This window comes from Rhinichthys klamathensis, unplaced genomic scaffold (genome assembly GCF_029890125.1).
Source record: "Rhinichthys klamathensis goyatoka isolate OS25496 unplaced genomic scaffold, OSU_Roscu_1.1 h1tg000137l_1, whole genome shotgun sequence".
NCBI lineage: Eukaryota > Metazoa > Chordata > Actinopteri > Cypriniformes > Leuciscidae > Rhinichthys > Rhinichthys klamathensis.
The window spans coordinates 274,205-293,287 of record NW_026606672.1 but is presented as its reverse complement, the minus strand read 5'-3'; the positions used below and the strand labels follow the sequence as shown (position 1 = coordinate 293,287).

Genomic DNA, 19,083 nt, shown 5'->3' with positions numbered 1-19,083 from the left:
TGTCCATGCGGGGGCGCTCGCAGGCGAGTGCAGAATGGATGGGAGTCTATGGGGTTTCACCCCCAGAAATCCACTTTTCTCAGGATGTAATTTTTTGTCAAGTAATTTGAAAGTTGCATTCAAAAGGGAGGGCTAAGATAATACACTCAGCTGAAAATTGCATTTTTAAGTTCACTTATCTGTTCTAAAAATCCGTTAAAAAATGTATGACGTCACATAATAGCAGAATGCTAGCGTGTTCCGGCCAACAATGGCCTAACCTGTAAGAAATCGAAAGGACATAAGTACTCGTTCATTCGACTTTTGGCTTATAATCTATATTGAACTTGCGGAATCAACAATAAAATCTATGTTGATTCAACGACAAGCAGGAGGAAGAGATACATTTAGCCGTTAAGCTCCATAGACTCCCATTCATTCTGCACTCGCCTGCGATCACCTCCAGTGGAATTCTAATGGAACTGCAACCAATATGATACACAATGGGGCTAATAGTAAGTGTCAAGGCTCTCCGTTAGACGGGCTCTGATCATATGTTAAACATATAAAAACTCCACATTTTGAATTTTTATAAGCAGTATTGTTTGACTGAGTTTATTTTGTGTGAGCTGCGCTCATTTGTTTAATTTCTCCAGTAATATTAGGGGTAGGCCTAAAATCTCTGGGTTGCGCGAGTGTCAACAGCACAACATTGTTAATGTTACCGTCAGTAATTTATTATCCACTATCGATCAGAACTTACAATAAATGTAATAAAATCAGAATTCTCTCGTTTTAGTGATTCCCTAGTTATTATTTTTTGTTATTGACGTTCTAATCAGGCTACTTGTCCGGTTGGCGGTTGGGCAAGTAACGTTAAGCCGCGTTTCCACCGCAGGAACTTTACCCAGGAACTAGGAACTTTGGCCTGGTACTCGGTGTGTTTACACCGCAGGAACCAGGGTCTAAATGAAGTTCCGGGTAGATATTTCCCCCTCCGAAAGTCCCTGCTCGCGAGGTAGTACTTTTTCAAAGTTCAGGAACTTTCGCGGGTGGGGCTTGTGCGCTGAACATGCTGATTGGTTGTGTTCACGCCGCATTATGATTGGATAACTCCGCGCAGCATTTTATTTTAACCGGAATTTTTAGAATCTATTGCAGTTCGTGGCTTCATGCAGTAATGAAGTTCCATGCAGTAAGAGTTGTCTGTCTGCAAATATGGAATTTAATAAAAATAAAAAAGGCAGCTGGACCGACGACGAGATTCAGGCTTTATTAAGCGTATTTGCGGAAGAGAAATTTTCTGCGCGTTCGTCCCAGCCTTCTCACGGTCAATGTCCGCAATAGCTGATAACATACGCTGTCTAATTTTAGATCTAACGTTAGCATTACGAGCTTTCTGAACACGCTTTAGTATCAGTGCTCGTCTCTTTTCTGCCGTTTTGTTAATTACCTGGTTAGTAAACCAATACATCTCAAACAACTGCAGCACAGTGTGAATCTCTTCCATATTTATTATAAATGTGGCGCTCAAAACTGATTACTGTCTTTTACAGTCTACTGTCCGTCACAAGCAAGCAATGAGCAGTCGCGCGCAGTTTACCCGGTACTTTAGACCGCGATGTAAACGCAGAAAGCTACCGGTCTGGGGCAAAAAAAGTTCCTGGGAAAAAAGTTCCTGGGACAAATTGTTCCGGGCAATTGCGGTGGAAACGCGGCTTTAGACTCACTGTATTCCGGACATCACGGTATTAAGGACACTTGACCTTTTCTCGCAAATTCTATAAATAAACACTTTCAGGTCACGGCATATATATATATATATATATATATATATATATATATATATATATATATATATATATATATATATATATATATATATATATATATATCCGTATATATATCCGTGTCATCTTTGCCTCTTCCTCTTTCGATTCCGACCAACCCTATGTTTACAGAGCCAGTCGTTTCAAAGAAGTCAATAGTTTCTAACGTACACCAATGACTGTTCAGAAAATGGCAGGGGGAAGATTTTCCGGCAGGACAAAAGGAAGAGGGGAGAATAAGTTACCTCCAAAGAAAACGGCACTTAAAACATGATCACCCACCAGAAAATGACCAAAAAAAAATTATTATGGTATTATAAAATAATTATGAGTTGCAATTTGCAAATATTTGTACTTTTTTAAGGGATTTAAAAAAATTAAATATTTAAAATTCTTAAATATAACCTTAACGTTAGAATAAATGCTCACATGAGAGTCCTCACGGTAATCCGGACACTGTGTCTCCCGGCAGTTTTTTCAAGATTTCTCCAAAATGATTTGTCCAAAATGTGTCAATCAAACTTTGGAACGTGTGGAAGGCATGTCCCCAGAGCCAGAGCCAATCAGGTTTATCTTTCCGCGGATTGATATCTTACGGGACGTTTTACTGTGCAAAGTGTCCGGAATACTTGTCCCTTCAAAAAATCCACTTGTCCCGGACAAACGCTGTCGAGCCCTTCTTTTTTTTTATTAATGTGCTCTCATAGGCCTAATCTTTAATCAAAAGAACCTTCCTCTCATCTCTGATGACGTGTTTACTGGCGCGAGGGCGGGACAACTCACTGACATTGAATATTTTCATCTGTTTCTTGAATTGAAGGAGTTACACCGCACTTACGATCATCAAGGTGCCAGACACACAAGACTAAAGATCTCAAAAAATAAACTGTCCGCACACTTAAATCCTTTAAGCAAATTTAATCCAAGCTTTCGGTCAAAAGACCATCCTCAGGGCATACAGACAATAAATGTAACAATCAATGTAACTGTGTTCAAACGCATCAGGACAATCAACAGTGATTACCAACACTTGTGAAAGCCAGGTAGGAGAGTTTATTTTTTGACATCTGTTTCTTGAATTAAAAAAAAACTCACATGATATCACACAGTGATAGCAAACCATAACCATCCATTCAATTCCAGATGGACAAAAAATAAGTCCTGCTCAAAAAATTTTCTTGTTCAAGAAGCCCTTTCACTCAGATGTCAGGGTGTATCACAACTATCACAACAGTGTTAGACATATTTAATTAATCTCATAATTCAGAGCTTCACATAATCTTCATGAATTTTACTGCAAATCACATTACAAAACAATCGGACTTTTTAAACGGTCAATAGGTCTACAAACATTTACACTAGTGTGCATCCTTACGGCTTATTTCTTAAGGACAGAAAAACTCTTTAGAGCATAATGATCAAGGGTAACAACATAATTTAGTAGCATTTCTTTGGTAGGATCGCATCAGAAAAAATATAGTAGCTATAAGAAGGGCTGAAAAGAGGAAAATAGCAGCACGCCAGGCATCTGGGCGCAGTGCTTTTCTCAGTAACACGTTTTCAGCAGGCAGCAAGTTGCTTAAACTTAGCATGTAGCCAAGGGACCAGCCAACAGAGTTGTCTTCAGCCTGCAAACCAAAGTTACATGTTGACATTGGCTTGACAGCATATGATAACTTAGCCTAAAACTGCATATAGAGCTGTCTTCCTGAGGGCTTACTTTCCCCTGAAAGGAGATGTGTGGGAAGGAGAGATCACTGAAGCCATATCCATTGATCAGTAGAACCCGCAGAAGAATGGAATCTGCACAGTAATCCCTCAAATGGTTTGCCTCATCAGGAAACATATTTAGCATCTGACAGAGAGGAAGTTAGAAATAGATATTGCCTGGGGGAATACTTAAAATGTAATAACATTTCAATTTAATTAAAAACTAGGCCTAGGAATTATTAGCTTTGACCAGTCTGGTAAAATACTTGACAGTGTTGGATTGAATTCCATGAACACCTAAAACAGCTTATATTGCATCAATTTGTTAATGATTCAAACAATGTAAAATAAACATAGGCTACTAAATGTTTTTTATAGAGGAAAAATGCAAGTTGTCTTAAAATGTAATGTTATTTGAACTCAACGGGGTGGTACCTCCTGAAAGCTCATGTTGCAGACGACACGGACAGCGTCCTCTAAATCTGCTGTAGATGTGATGGTGATGCCTGCAGCTCTTTGGAGGAACAAATGAGTGTAGAAAAATGCAGAAAATGCCTGTGCCAAATAAGGAGAGATGGGAATCGTAAAGCATTTAACACTTTACAGTGTTTGATTTAAAAAAAAAACGGGGGAAAAACGGCTCATAAGAGACATTCGGTAGTCGGACCACATTGGTTGCACTGTGTTTTTGATTCAATAAAAAATGTATTATTACTTAATTAGAGTAATTCGTTAAGGAACTATACTACACTGGTTGCGCTCTATGTTTTTGATTCACTAAAAAGAACTGACTCATTTGCTTGAGAATCAGTTTACAGTCGTTGTATGTTTTTGATGGACTAAAAAGAACCGGCTCATAAGAGTCATTCATTTGGGAGTCAAACCACACTGATTGAGCTGTATGACATTGACATTTACATTTAGCTGACGCTTTTATCCAAAGCGACTTACAATTGCTATATATGTCAGAGGTCGCATGCCTCTGGAGCAACTAGGGGTTAAGTGTCTTGCTCAGGGACACATTGGTGTCTCACTGTGGATTCGAACCCGGGTCTCTCACACTAAAGGCATGTGTCTTATCCACTGCGCCATCACCACCCCTGTATGATTCTGATTTACTAAAAATAATTGAATCAGACTACATTGATTGCACTCTGTTTTTGCTGAAAAAAGAACCTGACTCATAAGAATCAATCATTCGGGTGTCAGACCACACTGATTGCACTGTATGTTTTTGATTCACTAAAAAACTGTTACTTACGTAAACCCAGTTTTCCGATAACATGAGTGAGGTATCTCACTATGGGAAACACCTTCAAGTGTGACCGATCCTGAAAGCACCAATTACAACACACCTGTCAGTTGACAGAACAATCATGACAGTGATGTAGGAGTCCCACCTCCAGAATATATATCGCTGCTATTCTCAGCATATCTCTTCTCCGTGCAACTGCAAGGAGGGAAGTATTGTTAGATGCCTCACGTAAGTAACCTAAAGTTCTCTTTCAAACATTGACTTTGTATCTCACTATGGGATATAAACAACTCCTGTATTGCAGATATGCTGTCCGAAGCAGGCATGTCAATCAACGCAGTGATGTAGACTACTTAACACACAAAACCCATTCTCCGAATAGAATGGGTGGGTATATATGTGAACAAGGTTTTTTGTTTTACACAATTAAGATGGAATGAGCCAGTGATAAGCCAGTCTATAAAATGTGTGAGGCGGAAGTCAAACTTGCTGCCGCTCATATGTCCTGAACTGACATGCCCTTAAATAGTGCCCATGAGGTAGCCATACCTCTGGTAGTCCATGAAACAATTACTCTTCCTTTGTGTTTTCATTCTGTCCAAATAGTGACGCAACACACGGACAAGGCACAAGCCTTGAAGCCGCTCATTCTCTTATGGGGAAAAAGTCTGCGGATGGAAAGCCAGTAAATCCACCTCTTTGCAGGCCTGCGCAAGCTGACTGTCTTACTTTAGGCACAAGCGCTGGAATAGTTTTGAGAGTTACTCTCGAGTAATCCATAGCGAACTGCATACAGGAGTTATAAATCAACAAAGCGTGAAGTTCACTAACCTGCTTCGCAGTCGAAAGGAGCTTTAAATCACTACTAGGCTATAGGCTGAAAAGGGGGCCGAGATAGTGCATTAAGGACCACAGACAGATTCCACAGCCTAATCAGTGGATTTGAAACCCTGTTCAAACCCCATGCACCTCTCATAAACCTGTATATTGAGCGGGTTCTGACCTATGGTATTCCTGTCAATCCCCACATGGCTCACAGAAATTGCAGCAAGATAAACCTTAACAATTGAAAAGGCTCTACCCTAATCCAAATGTTCCTGCAGAAAACAGAGAAAAAGGACGATGTGTTTTGTGCGGAACATCGCTCAAACACATTCCATTTCCGATCATATGCAGAGCGCACTGAAGCCCCTCTCGCATTCTGAATAGTCTCAATCACCCTCACAGGCAAACCCATAACACTCAAATTAAACCGCTTATGGGCCAGCTTTTCATCTCGTTTACTTTAAACCCTAAGTTCTCTAAATGAGACACAAGCATTTTTTCTATCTGTCTCCGCCTGCTGCCGTGACGGAGCGCAGAGGAACAGATCGTCCAAATAAGCTGACACTCTGAGACCCGCTATTCTCAGGGAAGTCACAGCTACTTTGACACATTTGCTGAACACTCAGGGCTAATGAGAGCCAGAAGGGAACTGTCAAAAATGCGTAGGCTGTGCCCTGATAGGCAAACCTAAAGAATTTTCTGTGCGCCTACTGCCTGGATGCACATGGAACATTTTTATTTGTTTCACACACTGTTAACTTTGCGATCCCTCCTCCTCTTTCTTGCATAGCCCCGCGGGTGGAGAGGGGAGAAACAACTTGGGGGTTACTGGGTGAACTGGTGCACACACTCCAGCCTGAGAACTGTTTTCCTTTGAACACTGAACTTGAATCAAACTCCGATGCTTCTTTGCTGGAGGGGGAGAACAAGACTTTTGTGGTATGGAGAGGGGTGCTACAGAGACTCTGTGAGTGCTGTTGCCCCTCTTTTGACTCAGAAATAGATCACTGGTTTAAGGTTGCCTGCCTGTTCTTGTCACCTTATGGGTAAGCTGGGCGATGTTTAGCCACTGCAGCCACAAGCGAGGCCTTACCTCTTGGCTGTGGCTGTCTTGTTCACCTCTGCCCGTATTAGGGTTTTTAGGTTCTGGACATATGTCGTCCATGTAAGACCTGCCCAATCGGTCCAAAGACAGTTTCCGATAAGGGGTGAAGGTTTCTTCGCTTTACTGTCTTTTCAGCGTGGTAAAGGAATTTAGTTCCAATTCAATTTTATCTGACTCCATTTTATTACGACCTCGAATTTAGGTTGGAATGCCAATTTTGTTGGTTGGAATGTAATTTTTATAATAGTTTAGCTACACATTGTTCTATTCAACTCTTTACTTTATATTTTACCTGTTCATTAGGAATCTATGTCGCTTCGAGGTCCTCGTGCCGGCCGTTTAACGCGGGTCTCCCGATCACAAACTCGTCAGTTTTTGGTCACTAAACAGAGGTAAATGGCTAATATCTTAGATGGTCGCATTCACGCTTACTCTATCTAAGATATTTTGTATAGCCCCCATGGATCTGTATACACATGAATTAAAATAACATTCTCTCTTAGTCAGAGGTCATGACCACAACTACAGATATAAGCCGACCAATATGCAGTAGCTTTGGTTTGGTCATGCCATGGTTTCCCACGTACACTTAGCTAGAGTAACATTACATTAAAACAGAGAATACTCACCCTATTTAGGTTGGTCGAGCAACATTTTGCTTTCCTAAACAGAAATTCTCTTTTTAGTTTATACACTCACCTAAAGGATTATTAGGAACACCTGTTCAATTTCTCATTAATGCAATTATCTAATCAACCAACCACATGGCAGTTGCTTCAATGCATTTAGGGGTGTGGTCCTGGTCAAGACAATCTCCTGAACTCCAAACTGAATGTCAGAATGGGAAAGAAACGTGATTTATGCAATTTTGAGCGTGGCATGGTTGTTGGTGCCAGACGGGCCGGTCTGAGTATTTCACAATCTGCTCAGTTACTGGGATTTTCACGCACAACCATTTCTAGGGTTAACAAAGAATGGTGTGAAAAGGGAAAAACATCCAGTATGCGGCAGTCCTGTGGGCGAAAATGCCTTGTTGATGATAGAGGTCAGAGGAGAATGGGCCGACTGATTCAAGCTGATAGAAGAGCAACTTTGACTGAAATAACCACTCGTTACAACCGAGGTATGCAGCAAAGCATTTGTGAAGCCACAACACGCACAACCTTGAGGCGGATGGGGTACAACAGCAGAAGACCCCACCGGGTACCACTTATCTCCACTACAAATAGGAAAAAGAGGCTACAATTTGCAAGAGCTCACCAAAATTGGACAGTTAAAGACTGGAAAAATGTTGCCTGGTCTGATGAGTCTCGATTTCTGTTGAGACATTCAGATGGTAGAGTCAGAATTTGGCGTAAACAGAATGAGAACATGGATCCATCATGCCTTGTTACCACTGTGCAGGCTGGTGGTGGTGGTGTAATGGTGTGGGGGATGTTTTCTTGGCACACTTTAGGCCCCTTAGTGGCAATTGGGCATCGTTTAAATGCCACGCCCTACCTGAGCATTGTTTCTGACCATGTCCATCCCTTTATGGCCACCATGTACCCATCCTCTGATGGCTACTTCCAGCAGGATAATGCACCATGTCACAAAGCTTGAATCATTTCAAATTGGTTTCTTGAACATGACAATGAGTTCACTGTACTAAAATGGCCCCCACAGTCACCAGATCTCAAACCAATAGAGCATCTTTGGGATGTGGTGGAACGGGAGCTTCGTGCCCTGGATGTGCATCCCACAAATCTCCATCAACTGCAAGATGCTATCCTATCAATATGGGCCAACATTTCTAAAGAATCCTTTCAGCACCTTGTTGAATCAATGCCACGTAGAATTAAGGCCGTTCTGAAGGCGAAAGGGGGTCAAACACAGTATTAGTATGGTGTTCCTAATAATCCTTTAGGTGAGTGTATAGTCCAAGTTGGCTACACTTGAAATTAGTGCCAAATATTTGACGAAATTCTAAAATCGCAGTTGGTGTGCTCCGCTCAAAACTGGACATTAGTTCGTTATTAATCTGACGCAGATTTGCAGTATCATACGCATTCGCTTAAACTACTTGGGAAAATAATTTCAGAGTAAGTCAGAATAAAATCAAATGTAACAATTTATTATGTCAGCCTGTCAGGTAAATGTATCCCGCCAATTACATAATCAATTCAAAGATAATCAATACAAAACATCAAATGCTCAGAGATAAAGAGTAAAAGATGTATACCTAACTCAGGAAAATATTATACATAATGCTGAGTGTCTGAAAGACAATGATCTCATTCTCATTACAAATTGCGCCGAGCCTCTTGAGACATTTCTTTATACTCAGACCAAGACAAAACATTTGAGAGTTCAAATGTTAATTTCCAGAAACGTCCTTTGTCTTCTCGGCGAGTGGTCGTTCCTCAACCAGACGGCCCGACATTATCTAATTTATCAAGTCTTACATCCATTAACTCTCCCTAGATATAGACAACTGGGTTTGCTGAGCAGCCCCGTCTTTCTCCACGGGTGGTAGCCTACAGAAAAACTTGCATCCTCCTTATTCGCGGCCACGATTCGCATTCTGCGCTCTAATACCCTTAACAGGAAAAGAGAGCAGTGGGGGCAGCACTCGGGATTAGCGACCACGGCCTGTGTACGTCTAACTCCCAGACAAGCAATGCATAGAGGATGAGAGTCTTTGGACGAAATCATAGACCCGCAAGTGCATGGGCGAGAAGGATCTTCACCCTTTGCTGAGATGCTGGGTGGGTTCACAGTCACCATAACATTCAGAGATATGAAAAATGAGAATCTGCCTTGTTCCCACCAGTAAAAAGACAACAGAAGAAAAATATTCATTTTGACACTTTGAATATTCGGAAGACTAAGGAAAAATAGCCACGTTTCGGAGACATACCCAAAAACACCGGCTCGTCAAGTGAACTGTTTAGTGGCCACTCTCTGCGAGGATCTGCTGAGGATACAGTAGCTTCCCTATAAGGATCTTCAAGGGAAAGAAAACGAGAATTAAGTGGGGACCACTAACAGCTATATATAGGAGGGAGGCAAGACTCCGGCATCCCTGTCGTTATTGGTCTGTCAACTGACAGACATGGTGTAATTGGTGCTTCCAGGATCGGTCACGCCCGAGGCGTTTCCCATAGTGAGATACCGAGCGAATGTTTGAACGAGAACCCAACTTAGTAGCCAATAATCTGTAATTGGACTGCAATGGTCGCGCTGGCATTTTTGCGAGCTATAGATTCAGTACTGGTGTTGCAATGTCAATGAGTCTTATAGAGAACAGAGTATTTCAGTACAATGTTCCATCTGCATAAGAGGAAGAATGCAAGAGCAAAAGCCATTGACCATCATTTGTTCTATGGAACTGTGAATTTTACAAGTCAGTAGAACATATTTAAAAATATATAATCCAAGTGAAAACCATATACTTACCATGAAGTTTCCAGTAATGTTTGGCTGGAAGACTCCATCAAAGGAGCATTTAGAATAAGAACAGTGGTTAAAAGAGAAGAGATGAGAAACGTTTCCCATGCATTGATTGTAGTTTCCAGTGCCCTTTATTTGCAGGTTGTCATCAGGTTTACAGGGAGTTTGTCTTTTATTGCATGGAGTGTCAAACACACTGCACAGCTTCATGGAGTGATTGTAATCTGCAGGATAGCAAGGATGGACTATGGAGCTGTCTGAATCCTGAGTCTATAAGACACATAAAGAAAGAGTAAACATTAGATATTATACTCTAAATGCTATCAAATCATATTGTCTAATGGTAATTTAAAAGGTTTGCACTTAACCGTGATCAGATGTGCCAGCAGTTTGAGTAAGAACTGCTCTCGGCCATAACACAGAAAACTCTGAGTGTAAATCTTATAGTCTCGTCCGTACAGCCTCAGTTTCATCAGATTGTCTTTGTTCTCCACTGTTTGTTCAGTCACAAATGTGATCTGAGTAGAAGCTCCACCAAAGTCCAGCGCACCAACAGTGTCTCTGCCTGGAGACAGCCACTGACCCACAAAACCATACTAGAGAAATGAAGGATTAGAAAGATAATGTGCATAAAACATACAATTATACAGTGGAATTATCTATAAATTAGTCTCTGAAATATGTCTTGATTTTTGCATTTTAGAACAAAACTTAAGTCTATACCTTGATAAATTTTTCAAGTAGGTAGTTGACTGTGACCCATCCATAAGCTCCCTCCTCTTGTCCACTTAAAATAGTGGCACCTTTGAAGCTGAATGGGTAGGTCTTCAGTTTGTCTCCCACTTCCTTCAAAACCTCATCTGACTCTTTGGGTTTAGAAATACTGTGTGATACGACAAACAAATATATTAGTTATTTGTGATCCATTAAGGAGCATTCCACTCTATTTAGAATTTTTTTCCAGTGTATGAACATATGATGTAAAACAGCATTGCTTTGTTGTTTTTGTAAAATGCAGAGTGGGCATTAAGAAAAGCTATACAATAATTAATTCATAAGAGTATATTCATCATTTGAACAGACTCTATACCCTTATACTAAAAGGGCTGGCAAAATAACTATGGACCCCTCACATCCAGGCCATTTCTTCTTTGAACTGTTGCTATCTGGTCGGTGTGCTATAGAGAACTGAGGACCAGAACAACCAGGCACAAGAACATTTTCTTTCCTCAGGCCTCATATTTTCCTCATCTTCCTCATGAACAGTTAAATGCCCCCATTGGGCAATAAATATGTGCAATACAGAGCACTATTTTACTTATTAGTTTAGCACACCATACCTCTTATTTACATTCCCTTACATTTAATTATAACATAACTACACATTTTGCCTATTTTGTATATTGTGTATTTTTATATTTTTTTATTATCTGTCTTGTCGCTGTCATTCTGTCTGTGCACTGGAAGCTTCTGTCACCTAAAGTAAAATTCCTTGTATGTGTAAGAAAACTTGGCAATAAAGCTCTTTTTGATTCTGACTCACTTCAGTAGCCTCATGCCTGCTGTGGCCCCGAGATACACAGGAGTGAGTTTGTGTCTCGACTTTGGGATCTCCTGCATAGCCTTTTCCATGCATTCCTCAAGGCTACGGGCTGCTCCTCCTCTGACACCTGCATAACTGGAGATCCCGCCTCCTGAGTAGGAGAAATCAAAAGCAAACTAATGAAATTGAGCCAAATCATTTTATTCTGGAAGGGGTTTCCTGCTTTTATAGATGGGACAGAGGAAATGGGACAAGTTTTGGGTAGTTCACCCAAAAATGCAAATTATCCCATAATTTATTCACCCTCAAGACATCCTAGGTGTATGTGACTCTCTTCTTTCAGCCAAACACAATCACAGTTATATAAAAAAAAGATCCTGGCTCTTCCAAGTTTTATAATAGGAGTGAATGGTACTGTACCCTAGATTTTGAAGGCCAAAAAGCACATCCATCCATCATAAAAGTAATCCATACGGCTCCAGGGGGTTAATAAGGCCTTAAGAAAAATATCCATATTTATAACTTTACAATCTATCATCACTGCATGCTTCCTGTAAAAGCATTACGCAAGTCGAGTTCCGGCGGAACCTAACCCTGCAAGCCGGTATATTATAAAAAGGCTTTGTCTGTTGTCTCATTTACATTTACTACATCCTTTTTACTTTATCCGTAAATTGTTTAATTAAGGTTTATACATGCTTGTTTCCATGACAGAGTTCAAGATAAATCTTTTCATTACTAAAGGAGCTGCCCGTTTGCTAAGTTTCAAATAATTAAAGCAATCACAAACTATGCAAAAGTGGCAGCCTTTCCGGCACACTCAGAGTCTGAATTCACTATTGGACTATTTTAGTGGAGTAATGTAGAGAATAGGGGTATAGGGGATGATTTCTAACACGGGGCCAGTTTCCTAGTGTGTGCCAGTTTGTTCCTGTGATTAATGATTTTTTATTCACCTGTCATTCAATTAGTAACTAATTTATTCATTGTATATATACTTCCTGTTTTGTTCAGTTTTTTTGTCTGGTCTCGCCTTTGGGAAGTATATATTATTGGATTAACGACAGTTTCCCATGAACTATTCATCCTTTTACTATATATCTCTTGACAACAATACTCTTTCCTTCTTTTTCTTTTTCTAATAATACTTTTTATTGTCTACTCACCCTTTACATGACACTCGCTGTGTTGACTGACTATGCCGGTACCGTTTTGCTTGTCTGCTGGCCATTTGTAGATGAACATGGAAGTATGAGTAGATCCAGCATCCAGGACTATTCCATACTGGGGAGAAAAAACCCAACAGAAGCTAAAATTGCCAAGTGTGGGTATCTGCAGGTCGGAGTAATATGCGTGCCAGAAGGTAGTTAGCGTGCTGAAAGGTCTTTACAATTGTAAATGTGCAAGTTTTTTTTTTTTTTTTTTTTTTTTTGCAAGTGTTTTAATGTGTTCCGTCCCATCCGGCCTCCCATATTATAAGTTACTGTTGTAACGTTATGCACCTTTCTGCACAACATGTACCTTTGGCATGCCCATACGTCCTTCAACTATCTCTGTCTCAAAATTGGAGCTAAGGCTAAAAACTATTTACAACTTCACAAATGAATGATGGCACTCGTATTTAGGCTACTTGTTGTATGCATTTATTATAACTACAAAAATAAAACAATTGTCTTTAGGTCAACTGTTCTTTCAAACCAATTAATCTTTTTTTATTTAATAAGAGCATTCACAAGCATCTATTTAATGTTTCTGCTCTGTTTTTGGCTGGAGCAACAGCAATCATGATTCAAAAGCAGTCATTCAGACTGTCATAAAAGCTGCCAGCTGCGATTCAATGGCTGTCTACCACGTGCTAGAAGATTCATCTTCCTCTTGGCAGGCAGATAAGAACTTCTTTTCTAAAATCAAATCAGATAGCTCAAACATTCTTTGCCTGGACTGCCTTGTGTCGGTCTTTGTCAAATTTGTAGCCTATTTCACTAATGAACAGCAAATAATTACCATGAGCTGAGCTGGTACTTTGATGTCTTCAGGGTTGATGACGAGCAGAAGGATGCCTATAAATGAAATAAATAGAGTTGCAATAGCGGTACATATTTGCAACTGCATTATAACCTATTGTAAACAAGAATACAGTGACTTTGCTGACTGACTGTAGTCAGACTGTAGCCAGGACGTTTTAGAAACGTTTAACTTTTGACACGTTAACACTAAAGTAAACCAACCTGTCAGACCTGTCTGGGCACGTAAACCATATCATCTGTATCAAGAACAAACGTTCATTTATCTGAAAAGTCTGACTGGTGAAGTGTGCACTTTTGTGGCAATGACTTTATACTGAATGTTTTTTTTTTTTTGATAGATTAATCTGCAGTCTGTGTTCTGGAAAACGATTCTTGATTCGCTCCTGAAAAACACCCCATAGTGACTCAAAAATATTAAGATCTGGTGACTGTGCAGGCCAGAGAGATTTTCAACTTTACTTTTATGTTCATCAAACCACTCTCTGACCAGTTTTTCTGTGTGTATTGGAGCATTATTATCCTGATACACAGCACCACCTTCAGGGTACAAACCATTGGGTGCACACGGTCCACCAGAATGATACGGTAGTCCTTGGCAGTGACGCACCCATCCAGCACAAGTAGTGGGCCTAGGGATTGCCATGATATTGCAGCCCTATAACCATCATTCATCCATTCCAGTGCAACAGTCCGGGGGGTTCTTTGGGGCTTCTCCACATAACTCTCCCGGATGTGGGAATAAGGGGTTTGAAGTGACTCATCAGAGAACAACTCACGTCTCTCATTGTCCACAGCCCAAGAGTTTCTGCTGCTGGTACCTTTGAAACGGTTTGGCATTGGCACGAGTAACCAAATGTTAGGCAATAGCAGCCCAGCCATGAATTTTAATATATATATTTTAATATATTTTCTATCCCTTAAAGAGTTGGTCCACCCAAAAATAAAAATGATGTCATTAATGACTCACCCTCATGTCGTTCCAAGCCCGTAAGACCTCCGTTCATCTTCGGAACACAGTTTAAGATTTTTTAGATTTAGTCCGAGAGCTTTCTGTCGCTCCATTGAAAATGTATGTACGGTATACTGTCCTTGTCCAGAAAGGAAATAAAGACATCATCAACGTAGTCCATGTGACATCAGTGGGTTAGTTAGAATGTTTTGAAGCATGAAAATACATTTTGGTCCAAAAATAACAAAAACTACGACTTTATTCAGCATTGCATTCTCTTCCGTTTCTGTTGTCAATTCGCGTTCAGTGACGCTGGTGACGTAAGACGCTGCTGACGTGTTATCTGGTGCGAAAGAGCTTCGTTTACAGTCTGAGGGAGACGCACGCTGTAAACAAAACAATCTTCGCAAACAGGATTTCGACACAGAGGAAGACTTGCATTTTTTTGCCCAGCCATATTTATTTGAACCCGAATACACGGACGCACCAGATACACGTCAGCAGCGTCTTACGTCAGTAGCGTCACTGCGGACTCGTGAACACGGATTGACAACAGAACCGGAAGACAATACAATGCTGAATAAAGTCGTAGTTTTTTTATTTTTGGACCAAAATGTATTTTCAATGCTTCAAAACATTCTAACTAACCCACTGGTGTCACATGGGCTACTTTGATGATGTCTTTATTTCCTTTCTGGACAAGGACAGTATACCGTACATACATTTTCAATGGAAGTTGTTGGAGTCATTAATGACATAATTTTTGACATTTTTGGGTGAACTAACCCTTTAACCCCAACCCTACCTCTAAACACAACCCTCACAAAACACTTTATGCATTTTTATAATTATATACATATAGTGACAAAAGAAATTTCAGTATTTTGTGCCCTAAAAGTGTCTGGATGTCAGAGACCGTAAACTACAGAAACGCAAAACTTCTATTCAGGCATGCAAACAGACATCAATCGGCCACTAGGTGGCGCTAGAGTAAAGACAGTTATGTTTTGTCTATTATTTTATAATTAGGAGCCATAGAAACAATATACATTGTGAAAAGAAATTGAATTCAGCATCCTCAGTGATTTTTTTTTTTTTACACACACAAGACATTCTATAAGGCAAGGAAAGGCAAGGCAAGTTTATTTATATAGCACATTTCATACACAATGGTAATTCAAAATGCCTTACATAGGAGGAAATAAAATAATCAAAACAAATAAGAATAATTAAAACAGTTTAGAATAAAAAATAAAATAAAGTACAGTAAAAACAGTCGGACGAACAGTGGCACAGTGCTCATTCAGTAAATGCATAGCTAAACAGATGTGTTTTGAGTCTGGATTTGAATGTGACTACTGTAGGAGCACATCTGATCTCTTCTGGAAGCTGGTTCCAGCTGCGGCTGGCATAATAGTTAAAAGCAGACTCTCCATGCTTAGAGTGAACCCTTGGTATTTCTAGCTGATGTGATCCTAATGATCTAAGTGATCTGTTTGGTTTATATTCAGTGAGCATATCTGCAATATATTGAGGTCATAGGCCATTGAATGATTTATATACCAGTAATAATACTTTAAAATCAATCCTAAATGTAACTGGGAGCCAGTGTAGAGACCTGAGGACTGGTGTGATATGTTCATATTTTCTGGTTCTGCTCAGAATCCTGGCAGCAGCGTTCTGTATGAGCTGCAACTGTCTTATGGTCTTTTTAGGAAGGCCAGTGAGGAGTCCATTACAATAATCCACCCTGCTGGTGATAAAAGCATGCACAAGTTTCTCTAAGTCTTGACTGGAAACAAAGCATCTAATTCTTGCAATATTTTTCAGATGATAGTATGCTGATTTAGTTATTGCTTTGACATGACTACTGAAACTAAGATCTGACTCTAGAGACACACCAAGATTCCTGACTTGATTTTTAGTTGTTAGATCCCTAGAGTCAAGGTATGCATTCATCTTGAGAACTTCATCTTTGTTTCCAAACGCAATGACTTCAGTTTTGTGTTTGTTTAACTGAAGAAAGTTTTGGCACATCCAACCGTTTACTTCATCAATGCATTGGCACAGGGAGTCAATGGGGCTGTAGTCGTTAGGCGATAGGGCTAAGTAGAGCTGTGTGTCGTCTGCATATCTGTGGTAAGAGATTCGGTTCTTTCTCATTATTTGGCTCGTTGGGAGCATATACAGGTTGAATAGGAGTGCTGCAAGAATTGAGCCTTGGGGGACTCCGCATGTCATGGATGTCCACTCAGACTTATGGTCTCCTATACTCACATAATAACCTCTCCCTTCTAAGTATGACCTGAACCATTTTAGGACTATCCCAGAAAGCCCCACCCAGTTTTCCAGCCTGTCAAGAAGTATGTCGTGATCAACAGTGTCAAATGCAGCACTGAGGTCGAGTAGTACCAGCACTGATAATTTGCCTGTATCAGTATTTAAGCGAATATCGTTTATTATCTTTATGAGAGCTGTCTCTGTGCTGTGATGCGATCGGAAATCAGATTGAAAATTGTCAAAGTATCCATTCAAGCTTAAAAATTTGTTCAGCTGATTGAAGACAACTTTTTCAATGATCTTGCCTATGAAAGGAAGATTTGAGATCGGTCTATAGTTGCTTAAGATGGTCTTATCCAGATTGCTCTTTTTCAGGAGTGGCTTGACAAATGCTGTTTTCAGGGAGTTTGGAAAACTCCCAGAGAGAAGTGAGGCATTTACCACTTCTAGGAGATCTGCTTCTAAGCTGTTTTTACACACTTTTGAAAAAAGATGTGGGAAGTGTGTCAAGGGCGCAGGTTGATGTTTTAAGGTGCTGTACGGTTTCTTCCAAAATTTTGCCATCAATTTCTTCGAACACAGACATAGTAACTACTTTCTAAGGTTGTGGTCTGATCTGTTGGACCCCAGCGCAACTCAAGGATGAGCTGATCACCTTTCTGATATTATTGATTTTCTCAGAGAAGAAAGAAGCAAACTCACTGCACTTGCTGTCTGAGAGCATTTCACTGGGAATCTGGCTTGGGGGGTTTGTCAGTCTCTCTACAGTAGCAAAAAGAGTGCGTGTGTTGTTTAAGTTGCTGTTTATAATATTCGAGAAGAAAGTCTGTCTAGCTTTGCTTAGTTTCATATTAAAAGCATGGGTGCTGTCTTTGTAGATGTTATAATGGACTACAAGTTTTGTCTTCCGCCACATGCACTCTGCTCTTCTGCATTGTCTTTTCATGTTTTGCACTGCTGTTGAGTTTCTCCAAGGTGCTTTTTGTCTACCACTATTTTTCCTGACTTTCACAGGAGCAATATCATCAATTACACTTTTAATTTTTGAGTTAAAAGATTCAAGGAGAAAATTAACAGAGTCAGCAGATATGCTTGGTTTTAAAGATATGGCCTTCATAAATAGCACACTAATGTTCTCATTTAAGCATCTCTTCTTGACAGACACAGATCTAGCTTCAATGGCAGGAGAGATCAATATATCAAAGAAAATACAGAAATGATCAGACAGTGCTACATCCTTAATAACAATCGATGAGATGTTTAGACCCTTACTGTTAAGTAAATCTAGAGTGTGTCCACGATTATGTGTGGGTCCATGTACATGCTGAGTCAGATCAAAAGTTTTGAAAACAGTTTTGATTTCTTTTGCCATATTGGTTTCTGCATTATCTATGTTAAAATCTCCAGCAATGGCAAAACAGTCAAACTCAGAGGAAATTGTTGATAACAGTTCTGTAAAGTCCTCAGCAAAGGCTGGAGAGTATTTTGGAGGCCTGTAAATAATGATAAGTAAAATACGTGGAGCACCTTTTAACACAATACCCAGATAGTCGAAAGACGGGTAATTCCCAAATGATATTTGCTTACATTGATAGACATCTTTAAAAAGAGCAGCTAAGCCCCCGCCTCTCTTACCCGCTCTGCAAACACTCATAAAAGTAAAGTTATGAGGGGATGATTCATTGAGGACTGTTGCACTGCAGCTGTCTTCTAGCCAAGTTTCATTTAGAAACATAAAGTCCAGGTTGTGGTTATTAAGTCGTTGACTAGAAGTGATTTTAAGATTCCATCATTGGGCCAATGAGGTGAAGAGCTTGAACAAAGAAGTGTCTTGGCTTTTGAGATAAATTTATTGTGTTTTATCACCATTTCCTTGAGGATGTCTGTCTACTGTGTGGGATTATTAAGGCTTCCATAGTTCCATTCGATTTATCTTAGTGCATACCAGGAGTGTAATGATTTAAAAGTAGAAGAGAACATTAAATAATTTAATTATAATCCAAAAAGTGTGTGGATAAACAAAGAATTTTCGGTTTTCTTTAAAGTTATATTTTTGGCCTTTTATTCCTTAATCAGATAGCACAGTGTAGATGATACAGGAAACAGTGGGGAGGAGGAGGGGAAGAGGAGGACAGGCAATGTACCTCAA

General features: G+C 40.0%; 1 protein-coding gene across 1 annotated transcript; it reads right to left on the bottom strand.

Annotated features, from left to right (window-relative positions):
- Positions 1-3,175: 3,175 nt before the first annotated feature.
- Positions 3,176-13,871, bottom strand: LOC130089813 (ectonucleoside triphosphate diphosphohydrolase 2-like). The gene is made up of 9 exons (XM_056257353.1): positions 13,683-13,871; positions 12,845-12,962; positions 11,679-11,829; positions 10,859-11,018; positions 10,504-10,731; positions 10,142-10,405; positions 3,954-4,073; positions 3,529-3,663; positions 3,176-3,436 (listed from the first exon to the last, which is right to left on the bottom strand). Exons 1-9 carry the CDS (start codon positions 13,788-13,790, stop codon positions 3,227-3,229), a joined length of 1,494 nt encoding a protein of 497 aa, XP_056113328.1. The 5' UTR covers positions 13,791-13,871; the 3' UTR covers positions 3,176-3,226.
- Positions 13,872-19,083: the final 5,212 nt, after the last annotated feature.